Source organism: Salmo trutta, chromosome 2 (assembly GCF_901001165.1).
Source record: "Salmo trutta chromosome 2, fSalTru1.1, whole genome shotgun sequence".
Taxonomy (NCBI): Eukaryota; Metazoa; Chordata; class Actinopteri; order Salmoniformes; family Salmonidae; genus Salmo; species Salmo trutta.
In genome coordinates this window covers 16,644,072-16,663,196 of record NC_042958.1, presented here as the reverse complement: position 1 = coordinate 16,663,196, position 19,125 = coordinate 16,644,072, and the positions used below count along the sequence as shown (strand labels likewise).

The following is a 19,125-nucleotide window of genomic DNA, read 5'->3' as shown; positions in this document are numbered from 1 at the left end:
ACTCTGAAAGGAAACCCATCTAGCCCAGTGTCCTATCATTTATGACCACGACTCTGAAAGGAAACCCATCTAGCCCAGTGTCCTATCATTTATGACCACGACTCTGAAAGGAAACCCATCTAGCCCAGTGTCCTATCATTTATGACCACGACTCTGAAAGGAAACCCATCTAGCCCAGTGTCCTATCATTTATGACCACGACTCTGAAAGGAAACCCATCTAGCCCAGTGTCCTATCATTTATGACCACGACTCTGAAAGGAAACCCATCTAGCCCAGTGTCCTATCATTTATGACCACGACTCTGAAAGGAAACCCATCTAGCCCAGTGTCCTATCATTTATGACCACGACTCTGAAAGGAAACCCATCTAGCCCAGTGTCCTATCATTTATGACCACGACTCTGAAAGGAAACCCATCTAGCCCAGTGTCCTATCATTTATGACCACGACTCTGAAAGGAAACCCATCTAGCCCAGTGTCCTATCATTTATGACCACGACTCTGAAAGGAAACCCATCTAGCCCAGTGTCCTATCATTTATTACCACGACTCTGAAAGGAAACCCATCTAGCCCAGTGTCCTATCATTTATGACCACGACTCTGAAAGGAAACCCATCTAGCCCAGTGTCCTATCATTTATGACCACGACTCTGAAAGGAAACCCATCTAGCCCAGTTTCCTATCATTTATGACCACGACTCTGAAAGGAAACCCATCTAGCCCAGTGTCCTATCATTTATGACCACGACTCTGAAAGGAAACCCATCTAGCCCAGTGTGACGACCCTCCCACTCTGTCTGCCGTATTCTCTCTTGTTCTTGTTTCTTTATTAGGAGGCCGGTGGGCGGAGTTGGAAGGGTCGTCAGATGAAGGGGAAACACCTGGGCTCAGGTGTTTCCCAGGATAAATGGACCTCTTCCCCATTCATTGAGGAGACTCTCTCCACGCAGACCCCTTATTGATATTGGTTGGGGAGTTTTGTGGTTTTCTTGGTTATTTGCTTTGGCACCTTTCAACACTCTGCATTATTACATTCAAGTATGCAACACACTCACTTACACTACTGATTACTGATTACACATGCCATTGTTACCTTCTTAGTTGTTTTATTTAATAAATATATATTTTTGATACACCTTGTCTCCACGTTGTCTCCCTTTTGTTGCGAACCCTGAGCCGGTTCGTAACAAGTGGGAGCTCATCCGGGATCTTGAACTTGTGTTTGGGAGAAAACGTGGAGGTATGTTAACTTGAGGTGCTTTGTTTGTTAGTTTGAGTTTGGTGCTCAGTACTGGTTGCCTTTGGTTGTTTTGTTTGTGTGCTGCGTTGGAGAGAGTACATTGGTTAGTTTTCAGGCCTCTGCCCAGCCTGGAAACACTTGTTGTACTCGCTGTTGGAACATTGGTCTGAGGTGAGTAGAATCAGCTGTGTACCTCGGTGGGAGATTTGGATAGGGTAGTGAAACTTACTACCTGGAGCTATAGTCTTTTTCCCCTGATAGGCTTAGCGACGTGTTTCATTTTGGAATATGTTGGGCATTGTTAATGTTTGTTATTTTTGTGTGGTGTCTGTGGACTGAGCAGTTGTCTCGGGAGCACATCCGTGGCTTGGTGGAATCTACCAGCGTGCTGGGGGGTTACTTCCTCGCCAGCGGGCTACAGTGCATAATTACCCACCGCAAATCTGCATGAAGACTAGGGTTGAGTTATTGTAGGTTTTGGGGAAGCTCCATATCTCATCTCTTTTCTGTGGTATCAGTGTGATTGGTTTTTCTCTTGTTGTGGTCTGGTGTGCTCAGAGGGGTTGAGTGAGATTTTTTTTTCTCCCTTTCCTCTCTCTCTCTGACTATGGCGTCTAATGTAGACGAGTTCATTCGCTTTCCATCAGAGGAACTGTTAGACTTATGTACTAAAGAACAGCTGTTGAAGGTTGCTGAACACTACAAAATTGAAATTAGTGATAAACGTCTAAAAAATTCCATTAGGTTAATATTGAAGGCCAATCTGATGGAGAGTGGTATTCTTGACGTTACCACTGGGGCAGCCTTTGCTGAGGACTCGCCGTCTCCCCGATATGTCACAATTACCGCTCCATCGGTTAGTCCTAGTAATCTTCTTTTTGAACAGCAGAAAGAGCTGCTTCTGTTACAGCAAGAGCACGATCGTGAGAAGCTAGAGTACGATCGTGTAAAATATGAAAAGGAATTGGCTGCTGATCAGTTAAAATATGAAAAGGAATTGGAATTTAAACAGGATATGGAGCGTGCAGATCGGTTGAAATATGAAAAGGAATTGGAATTTAAACAGGATATGGAGCGTGCAGATCGGTTGAAATATGAAAAGGAATTGGAATTTAAACAAGATATGGAGCGTGCAGATCGGTTGAAACATGAAAAGGAATTGGCTGCTGATCAGTTAAAATATGAAAAGGAATTGGAATTTAAACAGGATATCGAGCGTGCTAAAATCAAGCTGCAACAAGAGCGACTAGAGTTGGTTAGGGAAGGAAAGCTCTCAGGAGAGAGTTTGCTCTGGGAAGGTGACCCAGAATTACTTAGGAATCGTTCCTCTGTTGGTCATGCCCCGGACACATTTGACATTGTTGGGAATTTACGGTTGTTGCCTCAGTTTAATGAAAGGGATCCTGAGACATTCTTTTTGTTGTTTGAGCGTGTTGCTAACGCTAGGAGTTGGCCTGATTCTGATCGCACTTTGATGTTGCAATGTGTGCTGACTGGTAAAGCTCAGGAAGCATATGCAGCTCTTAGTGTAGCCGACAGTGTCAGTTATGATAAGGTTAAAACGGCGGTGTTACAGATTTACGAATTGGTTCCTGAGGCTTACCGCCAACGATTTAGAACTTTAGAAAGGGATGATAAGCACACTCATGTGGAGTTTGCGCGAAAATTATCTTCACAGTTTAATCGCTGGTGTTCCGCCTCTGCGGTTATGACTTTTCAAGGGCTGTGTGATCTGATTATGCTAGAGCAATTTAAGGACACAATCCCTGATTATATAGCGACGTATATTAACGAACGCAAAGTAAAGACTGTCGCTGAAGCTGCGGTTTTGGCAGACGAATATGTTTTGACTCACAAAAGTGTTTTTGTAGAACCCCGTACTTGGAGTGAGTGGGGGCGTTCGGAGAGATTTGAACCACGCTCACAGAGATACTCTGGTTCACGGGCAGAGTTTTATTCAACTAGGGTTGAGCCTGATTCCCGTGGTAAAACTGACTTTGGTCAAGAGTGTCACTACTGTCAAGGCTCAGGTCATTGGAAAAACGAATGTCCGGTTCTCAGGTCTAGGGGTAAAATCAGTACGTGTGCTAACGTTAAATCTAGGCCGACGGCGTTAGCTGCGTCTGTTCCACATCAGTTTACTCCTGAAACATTGTCTCAGGCCCAGGGCCATGTGAAAGTTCATATTGACCCAGGCTATTTACCTTTCGTTACGGAGGGTTTTGTGTCCATGTTAGGAAGTAAGAACCTAGTGCCAGTAAAGATCCTACGAGACACAGGTGCCTCGGAATCGTTTGTGTTGGAATCTGTGTTACCCTTCTCTGCTGAGTCTGATTCTGGGAATAGTGTTCTAATTAGGGGAATAGGTTTGAACAATCTGTCAGTTCCATTGCATAGACTAATGTTGGATTGTGGACTGGTGAAAGGTGAGGTTGTTGTGGGAGTGCGTCCTTCGTTGCCTATTGAGGGTATCGACGTTATCCTTGGGAATAACTTGGCTGGCGAGAGTGTGTGGCCTGTCGTGTTTCCATCTCTAGTGGTTTCCACTAAACCGTCACTTGTAGGGATTCCTGATGAGAGTGAGCAGAGGTTCCCAGCGGTGTTCTCTGCGGGTACAGTGACGCGGTCTATGAGCCATGGTGACATGGTCCCTGCTCCGGTAAATGTGAATACCACAAAGAAGTCTCTCACTGTTTTCCCTGTTATTCCGTTGTCTGTACTCATCTCCGATCTAAACAATGCGCCACGGATGGACCACACATTAGAAGAGTTGCGTGACCAAGTTGTGCCTGTGGAACAGTTGGGAGATGTCGCACATGGTTATTTTCCCCAAGAGGATGTTCTGATGAGAAAGTTGGTGTCTATAGGGGACGGTAAACCTGTTCGTTTGGCTGATAACGTTGCTTCCCTTGGTTCTGTTAATACTAGGTCTGTGCATGAGGAAAAAAATGTTCCTAGTCCCGATGATTGCATACTGCAGGGTAGATTAAAAAATTCTGAGACACTGGATATTTTGGATGGCCCTTTCACTCAGCTACCTGTTGATGGGCGGAAGGAGCTGGTTGTTCTGATTCGGAAAATTCCAGGGTTGTTTTCTGTGACACATACACGTACAAACTTGATAGAGCATGATATTGACACTGGAAATGCTGACCCCATTCGTCAGCGGTGCTATAGAGTCTCTGTAGAGAAACTGCGTTGTCTGGATGCTGAGGTCAGGTACATGCTGCAGAGTAAGATAGCAGAGCCTTCTTTCTCTAGTTGGGCTTCTCCCTGTATCTTGGTCAGTAAAACGGATGGAACGGACCACCGTAATGTAAACGGAGTTACTAAGCCGGATTAATTTCCTCTTCCTTAGATGGAGGATGGCGTTGATCAAGTCGGCGCAGCTAAGTTGTGAGCAAATTTGAACGGTTATTGTGCCATTGGCAGGGGCCACTGACGAGTAGGGCATATGACATTTTTGACTTTATTACATCCTCTAGTCTGTACTCGTATTCGTTATGAGTTTAGGACTATGAATCGTTGGGAAATGTTGTTTGCGTTGGTAGCTAATGTGGTCTCTTGTGTGCCCTGTTCCTGAGTGTTATGTGAGTGATCATTGTTGGGGGTTGTCATGTTCTAACTTTCCTGTCTGTTCCCTCCTGGTCTTGTGTTCTCCTTTCCTCTTAAATGTTGCTTCCCTTATATATAAAGGTTGCTGAGGACTGGGGAGAAGGAGGTTGGTTGGGGCAAGTGGAAGGTGAACATATAACCTCTTGTAAATTTGAGACGCAGAGGCCTGTGTCAATTTGGGGTTGAGAGCCCTGTTAGTTTCTTTTCCAAAAAGTTTAACGGTTATCAGTTGAACTACTCGGTCATGGAAAAAGAAGCGCTAGCACTCATTTGGGCGCTAGAACACTTTGAAGTGTATGTTGGGTCAGGAGTAGTACCTATTGTGGTCTACAACGACCATAACCCTCTCACCTTTTTCAGGTCCATGATGTGTCCTAATCAGAGGATAATGAGATGGTGTTTATTTTTACAATCCTTCCATCTAAATGTGAGGCATATCCGGGGAACTGATAACGTGATTGCTGATGCGCTCTCTCGTGCGCCCTGTTCCTGAAAATTTATGTGACTGACCGTTGTTTGGTGTTGTCGTGTTCTGTCGTTCCTGTCTGTTTCCTCCTGGTCTCGTTTTCTTCTTTCCTCTTAAAAGTTGCTTCCTGTGTAAAGGTTGCTGAGGTCTAGGGAGGAGGAGGCTGGTTGTAACAGAGGGAACTGTGAACAAGTAACCCCTTTTCAATTTGGGAGGCATAGGCTGGTGCGTTGTTCCGGGGTCCTTGTTGGTCCCCGGTTTTATGGGGGGGGGTGTGACGACCCTCCCACTCTGTCTGCCGTATTCTCTCTTGTTCTTGTTTCTTTATTAGGAGGCCGGTGGGCGGAGTTGGAAGGGTCGTCAGATGAAGGGGAAACACCTGGGCTCAGGTGTTTCCCAGGATAAATGGACCTCTTCCCCATTCATTGAGGAGACTCTCTCCACGCAGACCCCTTATTGATATTGGTTGGGGAGTTTTGTGGTTTTCTTGGTTATTTGCTTTGGCACCTTTCAACACTCTGCATTATTACATTCAAGTATGCAACACACTCACTTACACTACTGATTACTGATTACACATGCCATTGTTACCTTCTTAGTTGTTTTATTTAATAAATATATATTTTTGATACACCTTGTCTCCACGTTGTCTCCCTTTTGTTGCGAACCCTGAGCCGGTTCGTAACACCAGTGTCCTATCATTTATGACCACGACTCTGAAAGGAAACCCATCTAGCCCAGTGTCCTATCATTTATGACCACGACTCTGAAAGGAAACCCATCTAGCCCAGTGTCCTATCATTTATGACCACGACTCTGAAAGGAAACCCATCTAGCCCAGTGTCCTATCATTTATGACCACGACTCTGAAAGGAAACCCATCTAGCCCAGTGTCCTATCATTTATGACCACGACTCTGAAAGGAAACCCATCTAGCCCAGTGTCCTATCATTTATGACCACGACTCTGAAAGGAAACCCATCTAGCCCAGTGTCCTATCATTTATGACCACGACTCTGAAAGGAAACCCATCTAGCCCAGTGTCCTATCATTTATGACCACGACTCTGAAAGGAAACCCATCTAGCCCAGTGTCCTATCATTTATGACCACGACTCTGAAAGGAAACCCATCTAGCCCAGTGTCCTATCATTTATGACCACGACTCTGAAAGGAAACCCATCTAGCCCAGTGTCCTATCATTTATGACCACGACTCTGAAAGGAAACCCATCTAGCCCAGTGTCCTATCATTTATGACCACGACTCTGAAAGGAAACCCATCTAGCCCAGTGTCCTATCATTTATGACCACGACTCTGAAAGGAAACCCATCTAGCCCAGTGTCCTATCATTTATGACCACGACTCTGAAAGGAAACCCATCTAGCCCAGTGTCCTATCATTTATGACCACGACTCTGAAAGGAAACCCATCTAGCCCAGTGTCCTATCATTTATGACCACGACTCTGAAAGGAAACCCATCTAGCCCAGTTTCCTATCATTTATGACCACGACTCTGAAAGGAAACCCATCTAGCCCAGTGTCCTATCATTTATGACCACGACTCTGAAAGGAAACCCATCTAGCCCAGTGTCCTATCATTTATGACCACGACTCTGAAAGGAAACCCATCTAGCCCAGTGTCCTATCATTTATGACCACGACTCTGAAAGGAAACCCATCTAGCCCAGTGTCCTATCATTTATGACCACGACTCTGAAAGGAAACCCATCTAGCCCAGTGTCCTATCATTTATGACCACGACTCTGAAAGGAAACCCATCTAGCCCAGTGTCCTATCATTTATGACCACGACTCTGAAAGGAAACCCATCTAGCCCAGTGTCCTATCATTTATGACCACGACTCTGAAAGGAAACCCATCTAGCCCAGTGTCCTATCATTTATGACCACGACTCTGAAAGGAAACCCATCTAGCCCAGTGTCCTATCATTTATGACCACGACTCTGAAAGGAAACCCATCTAGCCCAGTTTCCTATCATTTATGACCACGACTCTGAAAGGAAACCCATCTAGCCCAGTGTCCTATCATTTATGACCACGACTCTGAAAGGAAACCCATCTAGCCCAGTGTCCTATCATTTATGACCACGACTCTGAAAGGAAACCCATCTAGCCCAGTGTCCTATCATTTATGACCACGACTCTGAAAGGAAACCCATCTAGCCCAGTGTCCTATCATTTATGACCACGACTCTGAAAGGAAACCCATCTAGCCCAGTGTCCTATCATTTATGACCACGACTCTGAAAGGAAACCCATCTAGCCCAGTGTCCTATCATTTATGACCACGACTCTGAAAGGAAACCCATCTAGCCCAGTGTCCTATCATTTATGACCACGACTCTGAAAGGAAACCCATCTAGCCCAGTGTCCTATCAGTAGTGGATTAGGGAAGGAAGGGATGGGACCATGTCTCATCGGGATATATTTGTATTCAAACTGATCATGGAAAGTAATCTGTGTGATGTGACGTCAATGTTGCGCGTTTGTACAAGCGTATGTGTGTGTGTGTGTGTGTGTGCGTTTGCGTGTGTGTGTGTGTGTGCGCTGCTGACCATTACTTTAATAGTATTTCATCTCCATAGCCCTTTTTTTCATGATGGAGTGGTGTTCGCTTTACACACACACGCACACACACCCTGTGCGGTCCGTCCCTCTAACAAATGAGTTTACCCTGGTCATAACCTTCACACATCTCATTACCAGAGATTGCATACCTTTTCATAAAGCCGTAGACCTGCTGTGAAGGATCACACACACGAACGGGGGACCTGTTCCGGACACCGAGGCCCCACTGCCCGTAAATTACTCCTCCACTCTCTCATGCATACATAGTTAATCAGCTAATGTTGTTTTCTTTCTTATTATTCATTTACATTGCTGTCTGATTTATCTAAATGACTGGCGCTCTCATTCATGAACACATTTGCAGTCTGTCTCTGTTTACATGGCTACTTTAGTATTGTGTTCAGACCATATGGGGGGTCAAAAATAAATACTACCAAATAATACACGTTGGGTAGGATCTTAAACCATTCCTACATACAGAACCTTTCCAGATCATTGATATCCTTCATCTGCTCTTATGGCCTGCCCTCTTCAATTCAAACCACAGGTTTTCAATGGGCTTCAAGTCTGGAGACTGAGATTGCAAAATGTTGATTTTGTGGTCAATTAAACATTTTCTTTTGGGATTTTGATTAGTGCTTGGGGTCATTGTCATGCTGGAAGATCCACTCGTGGCCAAGTGTCAGCGATCTGGCAGAGGCGATCTGGCAGAGGCAATCAGGTTTTTGGCAAAAATAGCCCCATAACATCAAGGATCCACCACTGTATTTTACAGTAGGTATGAGAAATATTCTCTCTGGTATGAGGTAGATTTTCTCCATATGCTTCTGTTTTTCAAAGCCAAACCCACCACTCTATTTTCATGTTATCTGACCATACCATAGAAAAGTTTGGGAACCACTGGCATGGTGTACTACTTACCTTAATAATGGAACAGGGTCAAAGCTCCTACTATTGAGCAGGGCAGGCATATACACACAGTATGCTCTGTAATCCACTGACCTCTGAAGGCTCACACATGCACAGAAAGGTGCACACACCCCCTGCAAACACGCACACACACGCGCTAAGACACGCGTGTACACACACAAACACACACCCTGACCTCTGTGTCTGTGGGGTCATCTCGTTGTCGGAGACTGGATTTAATTATAAGGGGAATGTGTGAATGTTTTATTCTGTTGGAAAACACACACACACACACACACACACACACACCTACACATTCACACAAAACACTTTAGACCTTACAATGGCAGTGAACTAGAATCTGTTTATGATTTGGTTTGGTCAGGAAAGCTAATGTCACTTAAATAAATATTTTTTAAAGACACAATTGAATGCAGCTCAGATTTTCAGGATATTTCATGCTTGCTTGTTTGTTGTTTACCTCAAGACAATACTACTCTTGGGCCGTGACCTAAAAGCAGTCATCCATTAGAATAACAGCACACAGAGTCCTCGTACAGCATACATGAAATATTAACCTAATGGACATGGACTGGACTCTATCTGGTCATTTTGCGTTCAACACCGTAGAGCCCACAAAGTTCATCAGTAAGCTAAGGACCCTGGGAATTAACACCTCCCTCTGTAGTTGGATCCTGGACTTCCTGACGGGCTGCCGAGTAGGCAACGGTGCCACGCTGATCCTCAACACAGGAGCCCCTCGGGTGCGTGCTGATCACCAACAATGATGAGACTATAGACTATAGGGAGGAGGTCAGAGACCTGGCAGAGTGGTGCCAGGACAACCACCTCTCCCTCAACGTGAGCAAGACAAAGGGGTTGATTGTGGTCTACAGGAAAAGGAGTGCAAAACATGCTCTGCATCCGACCGTAAGGTTCAACAGAGGGTAGTGCCTACGGCCCAGTACATCACTGGGACCAAGTTTCCTGCCATCCAGGACCTCTATATTAGGCGGTGTCAGAGGAAGGCACAAAAAATTGTCAAAGACTCCAGCCACCCAAGTAATAGACTGTTTTCTCTGCTACCACCGGGCAAGCGGTACCAGAGCGACAAGTCTAGGTCCAAAAGGCTCGTTAACAGCTTCTACCCCCAAGACATAAGACGGCTGAACAATTAATCAAATGACCATTCGGACTATTTACATTGACCCTCCCCCCGCTACACTGCTGCTCCTCCCGAGTGGCTCAGCGGTCTAAGGCACTGCGTCTCAGTGCTAGAGGCGTCACTGCAGACCCTCGTTCCATCCCAGGCTGTATCACAACTGGCCGTGATCTGGAGTCTCATAGGGCGGCGCACAATTGGCCCAGCGTCGTCCGGTTTAGGGGAGGGTTTGGCCGGGGTAGGTCATCATCATTGTAAAATAACAATTTGTTCTTAACTCATTTGCCTAGTGAAATAAAGGTTATATATATTTTTTAAATACTGGCTGTTTATTATCTATGCATAGTCACTTTACCCCTACCTACATGTACACATTACCTTGACTAACCTGTACCCCCACACATTGACTCGGTACCGGTACCCTCTATATAGCCTCGTTATTTTATTGTGTTACTTTTTTTAAATGTAGTTTATTTAATAAATATTTCATTAACTCTCATTTTGTTAAAACTGCATTGTTGGTTAAGGGCTTGTAAGTAAGCATTTCAGGGTACGGTCTACACCAGTTGTATTCTGCGCATGTGACAAATAAAATTTGATTGGATTTTCCTTTCCCAATATGATCCACTCCCTCAGTGTGGTTCACCAATTCACAAATTCTCAAGTTGGTGTGTGTGTCTTTGCGGGGGCATAAGCACAGCCTTACTTAGGCAATTTCTCTCTTTCTTGCTCACTCGCACGCGCGCACACACACCCTGCTGACCTGTGAGTCGTTTCCGTCAGCATTGATTTCCGTTTCCCAGAGCGACCCCTGTCACCGCGGCGATAGAGTGCATGCTGGGTCGTATTTCACCAGCTCTACCGTCGGCACGACAACGACAGCTTCCACCCCCAGACAGCGCTGAGAGTGTCTCCCTCTATTACGTACACACACACATATACACAAACACACACATATATACATACACACACACACACACACACACACACACACACTGAATAGAGTCTGAAGGTCTGTAAAACTAATTGTTACATTGTCCTTGTTTGTACAGTAGATATCAAAGTGCAGACATGTCTTTATCTACTGAGGAAACGTGTACTGAACAGTATAGCACGTCAGTCTTTTCAGTCCAGAGTCAGACTATTGTCTACGTACTGTGTTTTCCCATGGAGCTTTCTATGTTTGTTTGTTTGGGCAACATTTGTCCAATGTCCACACATTCTTCCATACAGCTTTTTGAGTAGGCCATGTCTTCTTGGGTGTTTCACTGTTCTGATGATTCTAAGGGCTTGTGAACATACAGTAGTGGACAAAGTAGATCAGAGGATGAACCCTGTATGCAAAAATCAAAGACTTCTGTGTGTACGGATATTGAAGTGTTTGTGTGTGTTCTCCTTTTTAGTCTGAATTAACTCCTTTCAGTTCAACTCTATTCCATGTCAGAGATTGCGTCAACGTTTTTGATTTAATCCCCGTAGAGAATGATGCATAACTAAATGTTATTAGCATAATCATATTTCATCAAGTATCTGCTTTCATCTTGTCCATGTTTTGCTATTTCTGAGTGGGACCGTTAGAGAGCTAATGTGAGTCTGCTGATCCATCCATGCCCCCGTTAATAACTCTTACATTATAACTGTTATAAATCTGATGGATAGCTTTAGACTTTAACTAGGACTTAATTTTCTTCCTTTCTTTCCCCCATGGTTTTTTCCCCTCTGTTATGTGACAGGTTTCTGGGGTCACTCTAAGGACAGGCTCGTTGGAGAAGATGATTGAAACCTCGACTCATACGTAAGTTAGGAAGCCTCAAACTAACCTCTCAACGTAACTCACCTCAAGGCATTATCATGCCTATAGATGTCTACATAACAGCACATGAAGTTGCTTTTTTTTCCACCTGGGTTGCTGTGATCATTTCTCTTAGAAAAGAAAATGAGATTTCTTCTCCACAGTGGACTGTGTTTCACCTGAGGGATGAGGCTGGTACCTGGTGAGGGGGTCGGTCTATAGGGGGTTCTGTAACACCAGGGGAGCCACGGCAACAAGGCTGTCCCCACGGCGATATGCAAAGCGATTTGCATTATACCCAGAATGTAGTGCGGCTCCATTTCCTGCGTTCCCTCTCTCCCTTTCTGTCTCTCTATCTAGTTAAACATGTTATTAATTCATCCAATAATAAAAACTATCTGTGAATAAAAAACTAAAAAACTATATTTTCAACAAAAGTAGGTAATATAATGTAGAATTAAATAAATGAAACAATACTTACTGTTCTCTTCTGAAGAGAGTGTGGATGGATATGTGTAAAAAAGTGACAAATAAAGAATGAAATAAATGAGGTAAATGTGATCAAATGAAATGCAATAACAGTAGCGGTGTGTGAAAGCAGCGGGTGGATATGAAGCTCTGGGTTGTTACCTGCCACCAGCATCAACATTAAACACAACACACTGGAACACACACCACTACCCTCAGGGGTAGCACCAGGTGTGTGTGTGTGTGTGTGCCTTTCATCTAGTTCCATTTATATCAACTTTGTTAAGATTTTATTTCTATCATATTTTCAGTTATTTAATAATTTATTTGATAAAATAACATTCAGGTATGGTAAAACAGAGTGGGCTGGAGATGATTTTTTTTATATCTTTATAATATCATGCTAATAATTTATACAGTTGAAGTCGGAAGTTTACATACACCTTAGCCAAATACATTTAAACTCCGTTTTTCACAATTCCTGACATTTAATTTGAGTAAAAATTCCCTGTCTTAGGTCAGTTAGGATCACCACTTTATTTTAAGAATGTGAAATGCAGAATAATAGTAGAGAGAATGATTTATTTCAGCTTTTATTTCTTTCATCACATTACCAGTGGGTCAGAAGTTTACATACACTCAATTAGTATTTAGTAGCATTGCCTTTAAATTGTTTAACTTGGGTCAAACATTTTGGGTAGCCTTCCACAAGCTTCCCACAATAAGTTGGGTGAATTTTGGCCCATTCCTCCTGACAGCTGGTGTAATTGAGTCAGGTTTGTAGGCCTCCTCGCTCGCACACGCTTTTTCAGTTCTGCCTTCACATTTTCTATGGGATTGAGGTCAGGGCTTTGTGATGGCCACTCCAATACCTTGACTTTGATGTCCTTAAGCCATTTTGCCACAACTTTGGAAGTATGCTTGGGGTCATTGTCCATTCGGAAGACCCATTTGTGACCAAGCTTTAACTTCCTGACTGATGTCTTGAGATGTTGCTTCAATATATCCACAGAATCTTTCCTCCTCATGATGCCATCTATTTTGTGAAGTGCACCAGTCACTCCTGCAGCAAAGCAGCCACACAACATGATGCTGCCACCCTCGTGCTCCACGGTTGGGATGGTGTTCTTCGGCTTGCAAGTGTCCCCCTTTTTCCTCCAAACATAACAATGGTCATTATGGCCAAACAGTTCTATTTTTGTTTCATCAGACCAGAGGACATTTCTCCAAAAAGTGTGATCTTTGTCCCCATGTGCAGTTGCAAACCATGGTCTGGCTTTTTTATGGCGGTTTTGGAGCAGTGGCTTCTTCCTTGCTGAGCGGCCTTTCAGGTTATGTCGATATAGGACTCGTTTTACTGTTGATATAGATACTTTTGTACCTGTTTCCTCCAGCATCTTCACAAGGTCCCTTGCTGTTGTTCTGGAATTGATTTGCACTTTTCGCACCAAAGTACGTTCATCTCTAGGAGACAGAACACGTCTCCTTCCTGAGCGGTATGACGGCTGCGTGGTCCCTTGGTGTTTATACTTGCATACTATTTTTTGTACAGATGAACGTGGTACCTTCAGTCGAAATTGCTCCCAAGGATGAACCAGACTTGTGGAGGTCTACAATTATTTTCTGATTTCTTTTGATTTTCCCATGATGTCAAGCAAAGAGGCACTGAGTTTGAAGGTAGGCCTTGAAATACATCCACAGGTACACCTCCAATGGACTCAAATGATGTCAATTAGCCTATCAGAAGCTTCTAAAGCCATGACCTCATTTTCTGGAATTTTCCAAGCTGGTTAAAGGCACAGTCAACTTAGTGCATGTAAACTTCTGATCCACTGGAGTTGTGATACAGTGAATTATAAGTAAAATAATCTGTCTGTAAACAATTGTTGGAAGAATTTCTAGTGTCATGCACAAAGTAGATGTCCTAACCGACTTGCCAAAACTCTAGTTTATTAACAAGAAATTTGTGGAGTGATTGAAAAACAAGTTTTAATGACTCCAACCTAAGTGTATGTAAACTGGATATCATAAGGTGAATGCACCAATTTGTAAGTCGCTCTGGATAAGAGCGTCTGCTAAATGATGTAAATGTAAAATGTAAATGTAAACTTCCGACTTCAACTGTATGTGCTCAATACTGTAAGTAAACTGGAATTTTTTGTTGTTGTTGAAGTGCTAAAATAATAAGGAAAATTACCTGCATCAATTCATGTCTTATCTGAACCTTTCTTGGAACCATGCTATCAATTTAAATGAAGAAACACAGCTATGAATCTTCAGTGGACAAGAATACTGTATGGTATGTTTTTATCAAAGTGGAGGAAGAAGGAAAATTTAACATGAATGATAATGTACAGTAAGTCAGTGATGAGCCATATGTTTCCCCAGGCCCAGTATGTCACTGTGGTAAAAGAGAGATTTATTTTCCTCCTGAGGGAACCAGGAGAGATAGATACCACTTGTTCTTCCTGTATTGACATTCTTAGGTCCTGGCTGTGTGTGTATGTTCTGCTGTTATTAGGCCAAGCTAACAAATCAATACCTAGCAGTACAGTGGGTCAGTGTGGATACGGTGAACTCTATATTGTCAGCTGCCACAGTCATTAACACACACACACATACACACACAGATGTATGCACATTTCTCTATGCAGATCCACAAAATAACTTTTTATTTACGACTGTTTATCTTTTAAAAGTACGGCAGAGACACATTGTTATGCCATACAGAAAATGTCTGAGGAAAAAAAATATAAAATTGTAATTGAAAAGCCTATACTTTTTAAAATGTTTGTCAAATGAGTAGTTGAACATAGTTAAAGCTAAACATTGCAGAAGGCTAAGTCTCTTTTCTCTGTCATGGATGGTCAAAATAAATCCCTCTTTCTCCTTTTCTTGTTTTCTCTCACATCCCTCCTCTTCTGTTGTGATCGAGAGTGTCTTCCTCCCTCTCTCCTTCTCTCTCTCTCACTCCATCCCTCCTTCCCCTGCTGTCAGTAGCGCTACACTCTCCCTCCTCCCTCTCTTCCCTCCTCCCTCTCTCTGTTGCTGCCAGATGCTCAGTCGTGTCCCGACCCAGCAGATGTCACAACTCACCAGCTGGGGGACAGCAGGGGTGGAGGGGTGGAGGGGGAGGGGTGGAGGAGACGGCGAGGAGAGAACGCATTTGGCTTATGGAAGGGAGACACGAGGAAGTGTGCATGTGTGTACGAGTGTGTGGCAGGGTGGCAGCTGTGCCATCTGTCTGCCTGGCAGGGCTGCTCTCATTAACACAGGGGTTAATAGGAGTGGCAGCTCAGCGCTAGTGTCTAACATCACCCTCGGGACACACTGGAGGAGAGGGCTCAGTGTGGTGTGTGTGTCACCACTGACACACACATGGTTAATAACAACCTGCCAGGATTTATATTAACCCTGGCACGTGTGTGTCTTTGTTTGTGCATGTGCTTACGTGTGTGTGTCATTCTGATGAATTATGCCTTGCTGCTGTAATGATGTAGAAAAAAATGGATTTACAGAACCAAAGATTACTGCCCTGGAGGCGCACACACACACGCACGCCGAGGGGTGGTGGCAATTTGCATGTTATTATTGCATATTCATAGCTAATTGTGTTAGGCTTGGATAATAACTCTGAGTGACAGGTTGAGAAAATCGAGAGGCTGTTTCAACACACACCAATATCCTCTTTCCTTGTCCGTCTCTCAGCCCTGTAAATAATCATTATAACACTCATGGTTCTAAATTGAGTTTTTTCCCTCATCTCTCCTCATGGCATAATGTAATTTATTAAACACTTATCATTTTCTCTCAATGTACAGCCCACATTTCTTATATAATAGTCATGGGACGTTCCTAACAGACCGATAGCTGTGTGCCAAATTGTATTCCCCCACAAAAGCGGCAAAACATATCAGCCTTTAACGAATGCTACAGTTTAGCGGGATACATTTTCTGCCCTAACTTGCTTGTGCATTTATCGATAATGCAGGGTGCAATTTTCATGATTTGAAAATATGAAATTGCCAGGCCATTTTGTTAGGGGGGGAAAAAAACGGTTTCATTTCATGTCAACAGGGAATGCCTTTTCTCTTGAATTCGGCTTTATATTAAAAAAAATATGAGAAGGGAAAAAAATATATAGCCTGTTGTTTATTTTCAACGCTGTTTCAATATATATAACCAGAGTATTGAAGAGTTCTGTGATGACATAATGCAGGTTAATAAGATGTAGATGATAAGGATACAGGTGCAGTAAAGCTCTGTTGTCCTGGTCTGGTGCAAAGATACCCACAGTACCACTGTCCCTGTGTCTGAGCTAGACTGGCATGCTCAAGGAGACAGAGATGGCGTGTGTGTGTGTGTGTGTGTGTGTGTGTGTGTGTGTGTGTGTGTGTGTGTGTGTGTGTGTGTGTGTGTGTGTGTGTGTGTGTGTGTGTGTGTGTGTGTGTTTGTGTGTGTGTGTGTGTGTGAATATGCAAGCCTGTGTCCGTGCGTGTGTCAGAGCCCAGATAAACAGGCTCTCTTATCCCAGCATGTGAGAGTGTTTCAGCCCTGGGACAATCTACAGTCCTTAGAAAAACTGCCCTGTTTCACAAAATAGCCCCAAAATTGGCTGCACTTACTTCCCATTCACCGGCCCATTTCTCTATTCAACTCTCTCATTTCAGACATGTCCTTTCTCAAGTATCCTGTTCCACATTTCAGGTGGTTTTATATTTCCAGAGATTTCCACCCGTAGAACGGCAGCTAGATCAGACAAGATAATGAAATTGTAGATAATTGAGATGAAATTCTGGCTATTTGGGAAATGGTGGATAAAAAACCTCTAGAAATAGGTTAAAAAAAAGACAGATAAATTGGCTCTTTTGAGAAGTTGAGGACTAAAACTTGTCACTGAATATTTGATATAATAAATGTCTGACTGGTATATTGCCTCCTAATATATGTACTTTGCCTGGTGAAATCAGAACAGAAATCATCATCTTGTTCTTATCAGTCAATTTCTTTCTTACCAGCATGTCTGTGATTCCTCATGAGTTTAGCAGGATTCACAACTCTGTTCTGTTTCTTCTTGATTTTGTGTGTGTGTGTGTGTGTGTGTGTGTGTGTGTGTGTGTGTGTGTGTGTGTGTGTGTGTGTGTGTGTGCGGGTGTGTGCGGGTGTGTGCGGGTGTGTGCGCGTGCGCCTGCAATATGTCTCTGCTTGTACAACTTTAGAAATATTTAACATCCAAATTTGATATGAGCTTGGTGACTTTGGGAGTGTGTGGTGAGATCCGTCTGTCGATCTTCTCCCTATGCCGACACCTCTGACAGCTGTCGAGCTCACAGGCGTCTCCCAACTGAGTTTGTGTGTGTATCTGTGTTTAACATTTGGTTTAAGTTCTAAAAATAGTAGTTAACTGACAGATCTGTCTGAGGATAACCATATCTGTGCCTGTATTGCCTTTGAAATTATTTTGTAAATCCCATTTTGAAGTCAACATACCTCTACGTCTCTCTGCTGCAGCCCTATGAGTCCTAACCTTGAGGTAGAGGATCTGAGGAGCCAGCTGAGGACTAGAGACAGAACCATCCTTTGTCTGGAGAGAGACATCAAGACCTTCCAACTGGAGAATAACACACTCAACAAAACTGAGGTATGGAGGAGAGAGTCACACACATACACCGAGACTGGGATACGGAGGAGATACAGAGAAGAGAGGAAGCACATTCGGACTGCAACCATCGTGCTTGTTCTGATCTTTTTAATTCCTTATTCCTTGATACCGTGGATGGAACAGTTTTGTTTTTGTTGTAGTATTTTTTTCTTGGATGTGGTAGTTTTTACGATATTGCTGTGGCAGTGTAGCCAGCAGTGCTACATGTGTTGTGTGTTAAAGCGTGTGCTCAGCGTGTGATGAATGACTTACATGTCCAGCCCCCAGGTTACAAAATGGCCGCCCAGATTAAACCAGGGAGTTTTACAGCTTTCCCACACCTCCTTATGAAGTGTTACGAAATTACACCCACTGCTGTTTAACTGCATGGGGCTAGCGCTAGCACACTGTTCTCTCTCTCTCTCTTTCTCTCTCACTCTCGTGCTCTCTCTCTCACTCTCGCGCTCTCTCTCTCTCGCTCTCTCTCGCGCTCTCTAAATATTTTTTTTTCTCACCCATCTTCACACAATACCCCATAATGACAAAGTGAAAACATGTTTTTAAACCTTTTTTGCAAATTTATTGAAAATTAAATGCAGAAATATCTCATTTAGATAAGTATTCACACCCCTGAGTCAATACATGTTAGAATCACCTTTGCTAGTGATTACAGCTCTGAGTTTTTCTGGATAAGTCTCTAAGAGCTTTGCACACCTGGATTGTACAATATTTGGACATTGTTCTTGTTTTAAATCTACAAGCTCTGTCAAGACGGTTGTTGATCATTGCTAGACAGCCATTTTCAAGTCTTGCCATAGATTTTCAAGCCAATTTTAAGTCAAAACTGTTATTGTCCTGCTGAAAGGTGAATTCATCTCCCAGTGTCTGTTGGAAAGCAAACTGAACTAGGTTTTCCTCTAGGATTTTGCCTGTGCTAAGCTCCAATCCATAAATGTTTTTATCCTGCAAAACTCCCCAGTCCTTAACGATTACAAGCATACCTATAACATGATGCAGCCACCACTATGGTTGAAAATATGAAGAGTGGTACTCTTAATGTTGGGGCGGCAGGTAGCATAGTGGTTAGAGCGTTGGACTAGTAACCGAAAGGTTGCAAGATTGAATCCCCGAGCCGACAAGGTAAAAATCTGTCGTTCTGCCCCTGAACAAGTCAGTTAACCCACTGTTCCTAGGCCGTCATTGAAAATAAGAATTTGTTCTTATCTGACTTGCCTTTA

The 19,125-nt window shown here is 43.5% G+C and overlaps 1 protein-coding gene across 1 annotated transcript in view; it reads left to right on the top strand.

Moving 5' to 3' along the window:
* The window catches only part of LOC115148849 (golgin subfamily A member 6-like protein 22), a 122,584-nt gene that overhangs the window by 11,931 nt on the left and 91,528 nt on the right, over positions 1-19,125 (top strand). The window contains exons 4-5 of the mRNA XM_029691132.1: positions 11,720-11,781; positions 17,758-17,887. Coding sequence (XP_029546992.1) covers positions 11,720-11,781; positions 17,758-17,887 — 192 coding nt within the window. The remainder of the gene's footprint in view (positions 1-11,719; positions 11,782-17,757; positions 17,888-19,125) is intronic.